The sequence below is a fragment of the Fibroporia radiculosa genome (assembly GCF_000313525.1).
Source record: "Fibroporia radiculosa TFFH 294 genomic supercontigs, scaffold8592, whole genome shotgun sequence".
Classification (NCBI taxonomy): domain Eukaryota; kingdom Fungi; phylum Basidiomycota; class Agaricomycetes; order Polyporales; family Fibroporiaceae; genus Fibroporia; species Fibroporia radiculosa.
In genome coordinates, this window is record NW_012133457.1 from 117157 (window position 1) to 131152 (window position 13996).

The 13996-nt window shown below is 47.9% G+C and overlaps 5 protein-coding genes across 5 annotated transcripts; 1 reads left to right on the forward strand and 4 right to left on the reverse strand.

The window, feature by feature from the left end:
• Positions 1–896: 896 nt before the first annotated feature.
• On the reverse strand, positions 897–1478 carry FIBRA_06728 (uncharacterized protein; the record flags this gene model as incomplete). Its single annotated transcript, XM_012328440.1, has 2 exons — positions 897–1215; positions 1285–1478. 2 exons carry the CDS (start codon positions 1476–1478, stop codon positions 897–899), a joined length of 513 nt encoding a protein of 170 aa, XP_012183830.1.
• Positions 1479–3994: 2516 nt separating this feature from the next.
• Positions 3995–6159, forward strand: FIBRA_06729 (uncharacterized protein; the record flags this gene model as incomplete). The annotated part of the gene is made up of 13 exons (XM_012328441.1): positions 3995–4044; positions 4101–4220; positions 4277–4373; positions 4428–4560; positions 4623–4704; positions 4762–4983; positions 5049–5130; positions 5187–5247; positions 5313–5405; positions 5515–5537; positions 5592–5658; positions 5716–6010; positions 6081–6159. 13 exons carry the CDS (start codon positions 3995–3997, stop codon positions 6157–6159), a joined length of 1404 nt encoding a protein of 467 aa, XP_012183831.1.
• An 866-nt stretch (positions 6160–7025) lies between these two features.
• On the reverse strand, positions 7026–8768 carry FIBRA_06730 (uncharacterized protein; the record flags this gene model as incomplete). Its single annotated transcript, XM_012328442.1, has 14 exons — positions 7026–7037; positions 7089–7122; positions 7176–7263; positions 7320–7339; positions 7390–7493; positions 7541–7586; positions 7639–7680; positions 7735–7993; positions 8050–8138; positions 8195–8268; positions 8328–8408; positions 8465–8486; positions 8537–8563; positions 8614–8768. The coding sequence occupies 14 exons, from the start codon at positions 8766–8768 to the stop codon at positions 7026–7028; spliced, it is 1053 nt and encodes a 350-aa protein (XP_012183832.1).
• Positions 8769–9101: 333 nt separating this feature from the next.
• FIBRA_06731 (uncharacterized protein) lies at positions 9102–11736 on the reverse strand (the record flags this gene model as incomplete). The annotated part of the gene is made up of 9 exons (XM_012328443.1): positions 9102–9305; positions 9362–9600; positions 9657–9771; positions 9831–9984; positions 10033–10170; positions 10223–10452; positions 10501–10820; positions 10872–11227; positions 11285–11736. The coding sequence occupies 9 exons, from the start codon at positions 11734–11736 to the stop codon at positions 9102–9104; spliced, it is 2208 nt and encodes a 735-aa protein (XP_012183833.1).
• Positions 11737–12446: 710 nt separating this feature from the next.
• Positions 12447–13535, reverse strand: FIBRA_06732 (uncharacterized protein; the record flags this gene model as incomplete). The annotated part of the gene is made up of 7 exons (XM_012328444.1): positions 12447–12696; positions 12753–12834; positions 12892–12914; positions 12973–13139; positions 13194–13207; positions 13269–13389; positions 13440–13535. 7 exons carry the CDS (start codon positions 13533–13535, stop codon positions 12447–12449), a joined length of 753 nt encoding a protein of 250 aa, XP_012183834.1.
• Positions 13536–13996: the final 461 nt, after the last annotated feature.

A 13996-nucleotide genomic window follows, 5' to 3' on the forward strand; every position in this document is an offset into this window, starting at 1 on the left:
GATTTTGGGTGCTCAAACGAAGGAAAAAGCAGACTGTGTGGACGCGAGAAGGAGCGGTACGGACATCGAGGCGGAGGAATTGTGGACAAACCCAACTCGTTCGGACAATGACATGGCATAGTTACTCGCAGAGTCGCCTAGTGTGACCAAATATCAACGACTCCGCTGAGATTCAATGGCTTTGGATATCGATGAGATCGAAAAACCACCCGTCTCCAGCCAGCGAAGAATCATACGCAATCAAAATTTCGCACTTGAGCAGAGGGGACTCGAAAAAAGGTCTACGGAGTCAAAATGAAGTCCTGGCGGGAGAATGGAAGCAGATTTCAGAGCGTTATGGAGGGTGCTGTATGTTTGGAACATGATGTTTGGACCAGCAGCGGTCTCAGCGTGAGCAATGAGTTGGACTCCAGGCAGGGAACAGCCTACCGTGACGACGCGTCAATTCTCTAATGCCCACGTGATCGCGTTTGGTATGGCAGATCCGGGCAGAATGTAACACTTATCAGTATGCTTTCGCTGAGTATGCGTGCGCACATGAGAAGATACAATGACCAGATCAAATGATAGTAGGAGTTCTTAGCCTTAACGCAAATGTCATACTCAAGTTGATACCGCAACCACCGTGATGTAGCCTAACACGAACGCTTGAATCATTGAAATGCTACCACTGGCTATGCATCGCACATTAAACGAATTACGGGATCACGAAGATCACGTCACATAAATTTCAATATCGCGCGAATTGATACATTGGTAGCAGGGAAGGGGAATTGAAAAGATAACCACGGACGACAGACATTGGAATGGCAGTAGAGCCATCTAGAAGATACGTGAGCATGTTGGTAAAAGTAGAACATAAGTCCACTCACGCATGCGTCTCCAAATTGAGTTCCTTAGTAACGCTCAACATCGATATTGACGTTTCCGATCGCACCCGAGTCGCTGTTCCAGCTGCCGATGGTGACCAGGTAGTTCGAGTTTACATTCCGCTTCTCAAACTTGTTGGATTTCTTTCCCCACGGACAGTTCCAGTACAGCGTGCAAATCCTCACTGTACCGTCGTAAAGATCGATCGTGCCTTCAGTGCCGGACGAGGCGCTCGAACGGCCGCAGGCAGCAACGGTGGACGTAAAGTTGGGCGCGATTACGATGCCATTTATCGTGCCGGAAGAAAGCTCGTCGCCCTTGTTGCCATCCTTGTAGAATTTCCCCCTGGAGGATTTAACAGTCAGCGTATATTTCCAAATTTAAATTTAAAAAAATTTGAAGGCTATGCATTACCATTTCGCGTCAGCATTCTGGATCTTGATACTGGCATTCCCTAGTAAATTCTTGATTTGCATGCTGATCCATTGAGCATAAGCACGAGGTGCGCCACCGTCGATACCTCGTGTCCCGTCCCCGAGCTCACTTATAGTCGTGTTGTCATCGGGCGCATTGTTGGAGATGATGTTGATGTTCACGATGAGAGACATAGTGAGAGATGAGGTATGCGAAGTAGGAAGTTTTGCTCTTTGAGACTGGAGTGCTAGTTGTTGAACTAGAGGTCAATGAGGGGACGATGACTTTTATACCTCGCAGATAGGGCATTTCCGAGCCCACGCTCAAGGCAAAGCATACTTCTCCCGTCACTTGTCATTGTCAGCCGGCACGGTATAGATCATGTCATTCGATGGCTCTGTTCGTAAAATGAAGAAATTGACAACTAATTGTCTGGATCCGCTTAGATTCAATGAAGACACGCAGACCATACCAAAATGGCGCCACGGACTGATTAATGTTCACACCCTCGGGATGAGGGAATAGATTCAATAATATTGGCACGCACGAATGATGATGCGCGAATAGCTTTAGCCGACTTGCCACAGGATAGGGCAACGACGTTTATCGGTATTATCATACTGTGACTGACAGCCGCGAAATTCGACTTGAAAATTCAAGTCAGCCTCCCATAGTTCCTCTGAATGTGAATGTGACACTATTACCGGTCGTTCACGTTCTCCGAGTTCATGACATTGGCAGACGGTCCGAATTGTCCTCATGCTGGGACGTCACCATGGCATCCCATAGGAAATTACGGTAATGTCAGTGGTCAACTCGGAAGTTGTCGAAGACTGGAAGTTAGAGAGGATATCCGGACATTTGGATTCAAATATTAAGACTCCGGAGGAGATAGGCCCCAAATAATCTTCGATTCTGCGAGCACGGAACCCAAGAGTGGCCGGTAGCCTGTGCGACCAGCCGAGCACCAAACATTCCATCAATATAGGGCCGCATGCGAGCGGACCTGAGCCCTGTATTACAGCAACGGAACCAGTGGCACGTTCATTGTGACTGGCACGCACCGCAGTTCAATATCCAATGCCAATCATGCCGAGTCTTGCGAATGGGAAATATGATCGGTCACATTACTCTCATTCAATGAGTCGTGAGTTTTGCCTCATACGGTCGAGATCTGTCGTAGTGTACCTGTTTCCGTAGAAGCTAGCTGGGCGCCATTCAGTGTCTCCTCACTACTTTCGGCCGCCACTATTGCCTCCTTACCTTATGTAATATTTCGATCTTACCATGTCTGAGCATGATGATCAGCTTGAAGCTGAGGACATCGCACCTTTGACTCTTGCATTGCACAGACATTAATATTCCATGTTCCGCATAAATCAGGCTTACGATTGGAAAGTCTTTGACCTCTTGTCTTCAAGTCCCCCGCCAGTATTTTGGAGCTGTGTAGTGTAACCTCTACTTCAGTGAGGCCTGGAGCTGTCAATGACAGGTGGGTTTCTGTCTTCCAGTGAGGAAGAACACACAGCGGCTGTTCATTCCCCGCATTCTTGAAGGGTACATGGAGTCATGGGTCGGAGTCGGGGACTGCTGCGACCGATCTTGTTCGCCAAGACATGTCAGAATACGTGTCCGATCAGCGTACGGCAGGCTCATTCACGACTGCGTTTTTGGCGAATGCCGGGTCGGGTACTGGGTACGTCTTGATCAGACCGTTCACAGCTCATTAATCATTGTTTGAGGCGAACTTCGGAAGCACCTGACCAGTGACCTCTCGCTCTGCGTGGTAACGGTTAGTACGTTCTCACTACTGTTAAGTTTATGATATGTGACATAACTTCGACTTCCAGGTTTTTGATATTGGGCCGTTAAAGCGCACAAGTTCGCTCGCGTACACCGTTGGTGCACAAGCATGCAAATGTATCAATCGGAGTGGCGTCGCACAGGATACCGGCCGCTACTGAGGTCCGGGTGACCTACAGAATAGAAGACTACCTGGAGTATCTGCCGGAGTCTCAACTTTTGAATATCTGTCCGTCCGTAGCTGCCAGTTTCTGACAACTTTGAATCAGTTAGCACAGCAGTTTGACGTGGTCACCTACTTGATGTCATTCACCAACGAACTTATTGGCTTCAGGGAGCACTAACTTAGTTTGGTCTGTCACACTTCATGGTCGAAGTTATCATCCATTTGACTAGAATACCTTGTATGACTTCGGAAAGGGCTTCCCACAATGACATTGGCATGGTAAGCTATCGCTGCCGTTTCTTTTGCAACCGATCTATCATTGAAGTGCTCCGAAGATCTGTGTCAGTCCACAAGTTTGAATACAGTTGCCAATGGTCTATTTCATACATGCCTCACGTTTCACTCCAGCCACTATTTGTGGTATGCTTGGAAGATCTCTTTGACCCTGGATGTATGATAGCCACGACAACCGAGATATTACTTCCATAATATGGATAGCATTGCTCGAATGTTCGGATCCATGTGGAATTGTAGAGCCTGCCGCTGGCATGGGAATGGTCCAGTCGCCGACTGGCCCCCAAAATCTGGCTGGCTGTCGGGTACGAAGTCCGTCTGTCTCTGTAGTCGACCGGTATGCCTCGGTATATAAAAGACTACGGCCTGGGGCTCACAATGATCAATCATCGGTTTCCCTCAGTTCACTTCACTTCCTAAATTGTCACAACACAGCTAGCTTTCAGCATGGCCGCCGAATACACGCCTTACTTTGATGGAATGAACAAAGGTCAAGGGTGCGTGCTTTTCGTCCAGATTGTGTTCACCTTAGCCTGAATTATTTTCGACGCAGGTTCAACACGTTTACTCAAGAACTGTGTTTGAACCACGCGGTCACTGTCGAATCGGGTTCGCCGCCTCCCCCGACACCTTTCAAAAGGAGCTATGACTCAGTTGAGATTAATAGTTATGAGTATGCCCGCCGTTTCATTCAGTAACATCGCTGTCTAATCCCTTTCTATACGAAAGGGAACTTACCAAATCTTTACACATCACCGCGGGTGCTGCAATCACCGGATGGGGTCAATCCGGTAAAGTTGACGTTGAATATCTGGACCGCGAAAGTGTATGTGAGATGTGTATACTAACATGGGTTTTTTCTCACCTACTTGATTTCTAGTTCGAAAAGAGCGACATTACCTTCGAGGTCAAGGTGGACGTTGAGCATCAAGGAAGGACAACCAACGACTATTCCTTCAATTGGACCGATCCGCCGAACCCGAACACCACATACGGTGACCGCTTCATTTCCGGTGACTTAGGCTAACGTTATGCTACATGTTCTGCCATTCTCCAATTAACTACGATTTCACAGGCTTCGTTGAAGGGGGACACTTCTATGCTCTCGTATCCATCACTTCTTTTAACCAGTCACAAAGTCAGAAAGTCAAAGAAGCGTAAGTCAATCCTGCACAAGTGACCCTTCTCTACAGATATTTATCTGGTCTATTCAGTGCTCAAGTCACCATGACTATGTATGGTACCAGTGGCGAGGTCTCACAGGAAGTCGAGCGTGCCATCGAGACGCTCAAACAGAATTCGACCATTCGCATCTCCATCAATGAGACATCAGGTGGCAAGCGGAAAGATACACCCGGTGAAGAAGATCTGAAGTCTATAAAGCAACTCGCCGATGAGTTCTACAAGAACGCTGAGCAGCATCATTACGTGCGCTGGTACGTGTGCAGTCTGGCTTCTGTAGGGATGCTAGCAGTAGATGATGCGTATTGATTATGAATAGGGCCATCTTGGAGAAATATGTCAATATCCCAAACTTTAAGAATGCTTTCCAGCCGTTTGACTATTTCGTTGCGATTCAGAAGGTGAGGGATGCAATCTCATACTGGTAACTGTCGCACTGACTGAGATGTGATTACAGAGTTTCTTCTTCCTCGACGATTTCTCCAAGTACATGTATTTCAAATCTATGATTCAGGACGGTGAGTGAAGATACTTATGGCTTGATGATGGACTTGTAACCAAACACCAATCGCGATTTCTTCAGTTCCGGACAACAAGTTCATCGACGGTCATTTCCAAAAAGCTGGTTTCGAGAAGATTAGGACTGACCAAATTGAACTTATCCGCAAGAAGGCATGTACCATGCACTTCCGCCATCGTGGAGTTGCTCAAACATATTAACTAGATCCATGCGATTCGCAATGATCCCGAGGATGCTGATTACACGCCGCCTGAATTTGTTGCAGGGAGTTTCCGTATAGATGTCTTGGTAGGTTCTCAGATAGACGAAAAGCAGAGCTGGCTAAAACAGACATTTCTGCAGAGGGCAATCAAGACGTTATCGTATATCGCACAGCGGATGCCTACACGTGACGGTAATTACTCTGACAGTGCGTCGACGTGATCCTCCAAAACACTTCCGTACATCATTGACTCCTTTTGTTCAGGTATCCGCCCGACTTTGCAGACAGGTGCCACGAAGCTTTTCGACGTCAAGGTCTATGACTTCAACGCTGTGGACGGTAGCACCGTCGTCTCATTTGCGTCTAGCACGGCTGGTGACGGATTCACCGCGATGATTGGTATGCGTGCCACCGGGATCCCTGGGATGAAAGAAGACAGCCACTTCTACATCTTCGAGAGTAAAGAAAACCAGCTTTCTCAGGAACCTGTCCGCGTGGCAGTATCCGGTTTGTCGAGCAGGAACTATCTCAGGCTTTCCCGGGAAAGTGTTCCGCGAGAGTATGTGTTTGCATTTCGATTTCTATGCCGGAAGACATAGCTGATTTCGATTCATTCTGTGGGGTGATAGCCCGGTGTTCCACCGTGAAATCGCTGCTGCTGGGCCGAAGAATAGTGGACTTTTCTCTTTCTACGTTGCTGGAGCTTAGACAGAGGGCAGGACAGCCGCTCATAGTATGTGTTGATGCGAATATAGTGTCACGAGTCTTGGTGTACGCGTACAATCGTGTATGATACGAATGTCTGTGCTATAAATTAGCTTGGCGGGTGTATACGTCTTGGAGAGACTTATCCTCATTTCGTGTTGTTTGTTGCACAAAACCTCAAGTTTTGTGATGTGAACCCACTGGATGCCCTTGACATTGAGAAGATGTTGCACCAGTCAGAGCGAAGGAGGAGCCAGAATGATTGTGGTACCGCTAGTTCGGTCTTGATTGTCAGCACAGATTAGAATATGACGAAAAGACACTCGCCTAAGCGGCCTGTTCTCATCTCTCTTGCACACGGTTGTGGACTTCATACACCCGTTACATTCTCCGATGCCATTCTTCGAGGCTACCTCGCTACACGCCGCGACATAAATCAACAAAGTCACTCGTATTGCCCACACTGATATCACCGCTACGACAGGATGTCTCCCCGAAAAAAGCTACATAGTGTCGCGAGGTTCGACTTGCAGGATTAGGTACATACTGAAATCTTGCGGGTGTTACCGCGCCGCCAAGATGTCTGGTGTAGTCACATCTTTGAATGATGCGCCAATGCATCATCATCACTCGGAGATACGAACTGCCTATAGGAATACTAATGAGTCCTCAAAACGATTCGGCTGATGTTAGCATCCTAAGACATTTGACGAAAAATGTAGCCATTGTGTCTGGGTACAATCATACACGTCATTCGGAACTTCGTTCGAGCTACAAGTAGCCTGTTCGGAATTCATCCGGAAAAAGACAAGGAAAAAGAGTGAAATATGCCAGTGTCTGAAGTATAGCGGATGAGTGAAAGTTACATCTTAGAGGTATGCCTAAATGTGCAAGGTCAGTGCGTGTCGATCTATGGGATTCCAACCACTCACCGCAGCGTTTGCTGGGCTTGCAACCCCGCCGAGCCTTAGAGACACCGTGCATCAGCCGACAATACTGGAGCTCTTGGCATCACTTACACGTTGAGTGGCCAGGACGTAAAGAAGAATGTGTGTCTATCATTCTCGGCGCACACCTCGGATAGCTTTTCCAGGTCAAAGAATTCGCCTGCGATGTCTTCTAGATAAATCGAAAGTGTTCCTCACAGCGATCTCATAACGTACCGATGGGCATACCGAACAGACTATATGCGACATTAGCTAGAAACAAGGGGCGAGAGAACATATGATGCACCTAAGAAGTGTCTGTTGGATGTACCCAAAGAGTTGGTACAAATTGAGACGACGATCTGCGCTACACACCTGATGCAAGTAGTTAAAGTCAAGATTTGGCCAACACTGGACAAAAGATGAGTGTGAGTCAACGAAGACATCTCGCATTTTACCTCAAGTGCTGGCTGATCAGAAGCCACCGCAGCGAAATGATTGTTCCTGCTCGGTCTCAGTACCCCGACTATCTAAAGCGAGACTATCACGAACTTACCAGAGGAATCGTTTCATGTCTTCTGACTGTTCGATACCCGCGCTGTGTGAGCATAATATCAGCATCTTTGCGAGGGCAACACAATGATACACGTACAAAGTCTCCGGCTTGCTCCCGAGACTATCCCTTTCTTCTTGACTAGCAGTATGATACCTCCGTATAAAGCCCATTCGAAGTATCAGAACATCACCTTGCTTGAACGTTATACCTTGGAATCGCGCACAGTCTTCTAGATCCTTGACTGGAATGGCATGTGCCGTCCATGGATCATACGGTAATTTAGCCCCTGACGCTGTATAATAGCGCACAAGGTCTAGGAGCACGCCCCGCCCACAAATACCATGCTGCGCCCAGTCTATCGCAGTGGCGTTAGCAATGAATTTAAAGTATATATAGTCCGAAGATAAATACTATGAATTCCCAGCTTAATCTGTTTCTGGTCGATAGCGTTAGGATCTGGGAAGTACAGATAGCCCTTCGGGAAGGAGCCGCTCGCGGTGCTACACATTCATGCGTTAATTACTATTCAGCCTTATAAAAAAAACACGGAACCTACTTGTTGTAAAACACGTCATAGCCCAACAGGCCAAAGTGTCTCAGCCCGTCCCATTGGGTACCAGACTGAGTGTTCTGCGCGATGCAAAATATGTATGAGAAGTTGCATGGTCAACTCAAGGTCCCTGTCGTACGATATGCAGTGAATCATCGTTCACGACATCATCATGTCCAGCCCATAATTTCACTCTAGGAGCTTGGCGACCATACATGGGCTAGGTAGAAGTTTTGTGACTGAGTAAGTCAAGGCTTCGACTAATATATCGCACACCTTGCTTGGAAAATTCACGGGCCTACGACACATACAGTCAGTTACACCGTACTCATAAAACGTGCACCGTACCAGTTCAGACAGATGGTCTTGCCTAACCTGAAATATAATTAGGAGTTTGTTTACACATTTCAATGCCAGCGACCAACCGTATCTCGTGTGCAGCAGCCTCTTTGACCACTTCTTCGGTGAGCAAGTTGATAGTGCCTAACTCGTCGTCCTTACCCCAGACATCCCAAGCACAGCCAGAGAAGCTGTGGAATCTCGGTAGCTCATCAAATGTGGGAAGATTCGTCGGTAGCATGATGTTGCAGTGTAAAGTTTAGGCTGCACTACCCGTCTCAAATAGTCCCCGCTTCAAATAGGAGGCTGGAGCTATGTCGTAACTTAGCAGCTGACGTCTGACAACTAATGCTGTCTTCACAATTTCCTAAAGAGATTACTTCGATTCCAACGAGCCTTCGCCTTTACCGACCAGCCAGGGGTCGCAAGGGAGCACAGTGCAAGTCATGAATAGATCTAGAATAACAATAAGCTCTATCGATACATTGTTCATTATGAGTACCACTTTGCAGGTCCACCCGAAGCTGTGCCGTGTACGATGTGATGTATGCATTGAGATTTTAAGGCTGAGGACTCATCCTCTGATAAACGGGTGTGTGAGAGCTTCCTTCGGCGTGATCCTCTTCGCAGGATCAAGGGCAAGACACTTATCAAGAAGGTCGATGAATGACATGATAAGCTTGCCTTCATCGTCTTTGAGCTTGACAGATGCTGGAGGCATTAAGCGTTGACGGAGATCCCTCACAGGAGTGGTCATATGGACCGATCGTACTACATCCTTAAATAACCATCAGTCAAAACCACGAACGAGCTGTGCAATGGGAAAGTACGAACAGCTCCTGTTACACGATCCTTCTCTACACTTTGAAAAGCGCCTAATTCATCAAAGTAAAGAGAGCCGAATTTAGCCCTCTTGATCATCTTGGAATTAAAGCGACCTTTCAGCTCCATCATGAGCAAGAGCATATGATTGTTTGATCGTCCGGGGAAAAGGATTTTGCCAGTGTACAACTCGTACAATGTGCAGCCAATAGACCAGATATCGAGAGCCGGATCGTATGGTACGCCCAGAACTACATATCAAGTATCAATAGAGTCAACGAGACAATCCAACGTTTGAATTGCTTACTAATTTCTGGAGCGCGATAGAATCTGCTCACAAGATAAGGCGTTATATCATTTTCCGACGCATCTGATGCCGAACCCAGATCACATAACTTGAGCAATGTCTTCTGTTCGTTCACCTGTGATGCCAGCGAAGTGTCAATTTGGACGAAACATCTCGCAAAGCGTGAATGCTAACCAGGATATTGTCTGGCTTGATATCGGCGTGCATGACATTACACTTTCGAAGGAGGCTCATTGCGAGGAAGAGTTGATGCGCGTATGCGCGTACCGCCTTAATATTCAAACCAATATCTTTGCCGAAACGCTTGACCACATCTCGCAAATTCATGCTAAAAGGCAATCAGTTTCTCAACCATGAATCACACACACAAGCTGACCTCATCGACTCAAACACAAGGCAAAGATGTCCACGATGTTCAAACGTCCGTTCTAAACGCACAATATGTTTTTTATCATCGGGATCCGCTTGCTTCAATTTGTTCAAAATCTGAACTTCCTTCAAACCGGCCTTGTACCTTAAGACCACGTCAGCCAATCATTGAAAACATTCTGGATGAAAACACGTACATCGACTCCTGACATCGGACAATCTTGATTGCGATCTCTTTACCGGCTTCACCCACCTCTCCATGCAATACGCGAGCTCTAACCACATTTGCAAACATGCCTTTACCCAGCGAAGAGAAAACCTGATAACGCCCACCATCGAGCTGTTCGCCCAAAATAATCTGATAGTAGCCTTCTGGGTCCGCAGCCGAGTCAAGTGTCGTCGTGACAAGAGCTGGAGCTGCGGTCTTCTATAACCTATATTAGTCCCAAGAAATCGCAGATGAGTGCATACACACCATCTTCTTGACCTTTTTAATCTTCTTTTTCTTTTCCACCGGAGCAATGGCAAACATATCGTCGACTTCTTCTTCCTCTTCCTCCTCCTCTTCTTCCTCAATCATTTGGACGTCTTCTCTAAAGTCTTCTTTAGCACCAACGCCAAGCACTCGCCTTTGCTCATCTTCGCGGCGGTCTAAACTAGGGTCGTAGTCCGCAGCCGAGATTTGTTCATGATTACTATCTTGCGCCTGCGTCTTTATCTGTGCATCATCCTCTTGTTCCTTGGCTAACGCAAAGGCAGAAGGAGTAGGAGACACTGACGCAGATTCGCGCTTATCTAAGTAAAAGCTGAGACAACATGTCTAAGTGCATGTCATACTTAACTCACCAATATTCGCGCTCGCATCGTCAAGTTCAGGTATACCAGGTGTGCCCAAGGCGCTGTGAGGTTGGGAAACGGGATCAGAAGCAGAAACAGAGGGGGGAGGCGGTTCAACCGCACTGCTAGGTCCAGGGCTCGGCGAAACACCTTCATTGATTACGCCATTAGCATTCCCAGCATATTTAGCCAGTATAGCTTGACGTTTGGCTCTGCGAGCGGCCATTGTTTCCTCTATAGGTGGTGGGGAAGCCGGTAGCTCGAGCTCCATCTCTGGAGCTGGTTTAGACTTATCGGGCAAGCTCTGCATTGGGACGATCCGCTGGGACGGAGAAGAGGGTCTCGGGCTATGTCTGGGTGATATCCTATTGGGAGCATCAGTCCAGAGATGGACAAACAATGTAAGAAATTGCGACACTCACTCGCCCTCTTCCTTCTCCGAGTCCACATGCTCAACCTCGGCATGACTATGAGACACCTTGACAAAGCCGTTTTCACGACCATCACGGGAAGTTGCGACAGAATGCGAACGATGACCATCTCGTCGTGGCTCTTCCCTCCTAGCGTGATATTCCCGCTCGCGTACCCTGTCGCGGTCATCGCGCCTGTCCCTATCCCGACCCGAGTCGCCCGACCGTCTATGTTCGCGCTCCCTACTGCGTGCATGGGAATCGCTGTCATATCTTGATCGCCTATCAGCACTTTCACGTCTACTGGGACCATCCCTTGGGGAAGTATAGGTCTTGCGACGAGGCGACTTCAGGTGTGCGTCCCTCCAATCTCGAGGGTCATCGCGCTCGCGGGGTCTTTTATGTGAATCCGGGCCATGTCCGCCTTCCCATGAACGCTTAGAGCCTGCTGAGAGGTTAGTCATCTTAAGAAGGATATTCTGGGTTCAGGGGACCGCACGATAGAAAACAGGATAACAGGATTCAGTGACTGTGCGCCGACGTTGGGGTGAAGGCGGCTGTCCGAGTGAAAGCGCCGAGCATTCGACCGCGGCCTATTATAATTCCAATCTCCGACATCCCACGCCACCAACTTCGTTGAAGGGCTGCACGGACTCCCCGGCCTCGTTCACGATACTTCTTCAATCACTAGTATCTAAGTTTTGGCAGGCCCTTGGGACTTGATTGAATATTACAGTCACATACGGTGGCAGGTCAAAGTGATGGTGCCCGCACACGTTGTATTCCTTCCTTTATATCTCACCCAGTCTACGCCTGCTATCCAGTCTTTTGCGTATATAACACAGTCATATTCTACTCCATAAGTACCAAGAGAATTGCCCCACTGTGAGGTGAACAGCCCGGTAATAATATCTCTTTTCTTTTGCCTGGGCATTAACTTTGGCCGCCATTGTATAACTTTTCCACCAGCTCCGCAACCTTCTTCGACCGGGGGTTGATAGAGCAAACGAAAGGCTCTGGATGACTACGTCCACGTCTCTCCGTTAGTTGATCTAAATTTAAATTCCTCAAGTACTGTATAGGACACCGAACCTGATAGACCCAGACGAGAAAGCGAGTGGGGGTGCGATCTCCGCCCCGGCTGCATCGCGCGCCTTCTGGATGTCGAGAGTCGCTACCATCCTTGCCATAGCGAGCCATACGGTGCCATCCCCGAGGAGACGTCCAGCGCAGACGCTTTACGCTCTACTTTAGCAAGCCATATTTTAAAACCAAGTCTCGAAAGGAAACCGCACTGTCTCCCAAAACCAAAAACCATCCTGCGTGGGTCCTTCAGATCGGCTTCTACTTTGTCCATCTCCTCGAATCGCTCAGGCCGGAAAGCTTCAGGATCAGCATACATTTCTGGGTCTCTTGTCATGCCCCTACAATGCCGTCAATCCATGACGACGACATCCGTTTGAAGTGTGCCACCACGTACCATACATTTGCTATGATCATTGATCCACCTGGAATATGAAATCCTCTGAATTCATCATCCTCGACAATTCGGTGCGGTATACCTGGAAATTCGAAGCCTTTAAAACCCCACTCATTCTAAAAGTACGACGTATGTGCACCAAGAGGAACAGGCGGGTTCCATCTACGCACACAATCAGTTAGCATAAACGAGTGTAAATCATGAAGACCTTGGATTGTACCTATAGATCTCTCTCAACATGCATTCAAGATAGGGCAACGAATTTCTGTCCTCATAATCGGGAAGACGTCCATTGCCAATCACGCGATCGGTCTCTGCTTGCGCCTTCAAGAGTACGTCAGGATGAAGTACGATTGCGAGAACGAATGACAGGAGAGCGGTCATCGTCTGCAAGACGCGTATCAGCGACTGGAGGATAATCAACACCAAGGCGGGACCCACCGTGTCGGATCCAGCTAGTGCATAGTACAAGATTTTAATTATGATACATACGAACGAGGCTAATCCGGCACTCACCTCCATACATAAGACTTGCCGCACACTTGATCTCAGTTTCCTCCTCTGGGGTTGGATGTCCGCCTTGTGAATATTTCTCAAGCAGCCACTTCGAGAAGGACGGCCTGGCGAATCCAGATGTCTGCGACTTATATGAGAACACCACGAATTAGATCTAGCAACTTCAGTCACTATATCCTCCTTGACTCTTTCATACGGAATGTTCATCATGTCAGCTGTCATCTTTCGCACCTTGATCAATCTTCGCTGGAATCCCGCCCCAGGCATCCAGGCGGTATATGCCACACTAGAAAAGAAGGAGATGAGAATAACGTGAGTGGTGCGACCACGCATATGCTTGACTCACAGAATGGGAAAAAATCAATTACTGTGGAGACCGCACCACCCAGCTCGGTCAGCTATTTCAACGTTTTGTCTGCGAGGGAGATGAATTCGTCATTTGTATTCTGTACTGGGTGCCCATACGCAATCTCCATCATGAGGACGGCAGGATATCTGTATGCGCAACAGTAATTATAAGTAAGCATCATGCCCTTCCAGCATGTCGGTAGATTCGGACCTCTTAATGTGGGACATAAAGTCAGCCGGTGCTCTAAATAATTCCCATAAAAGTTTTAGAGATTCAGTTCTTTGGAGATGCCGAAACCCGTCGATTGAACGGGCGGTTCCTACAGCAGTCTGGTACCACCGCCGTTGTTTGCGCCATTGATCACCGTACGGAAGCAGGA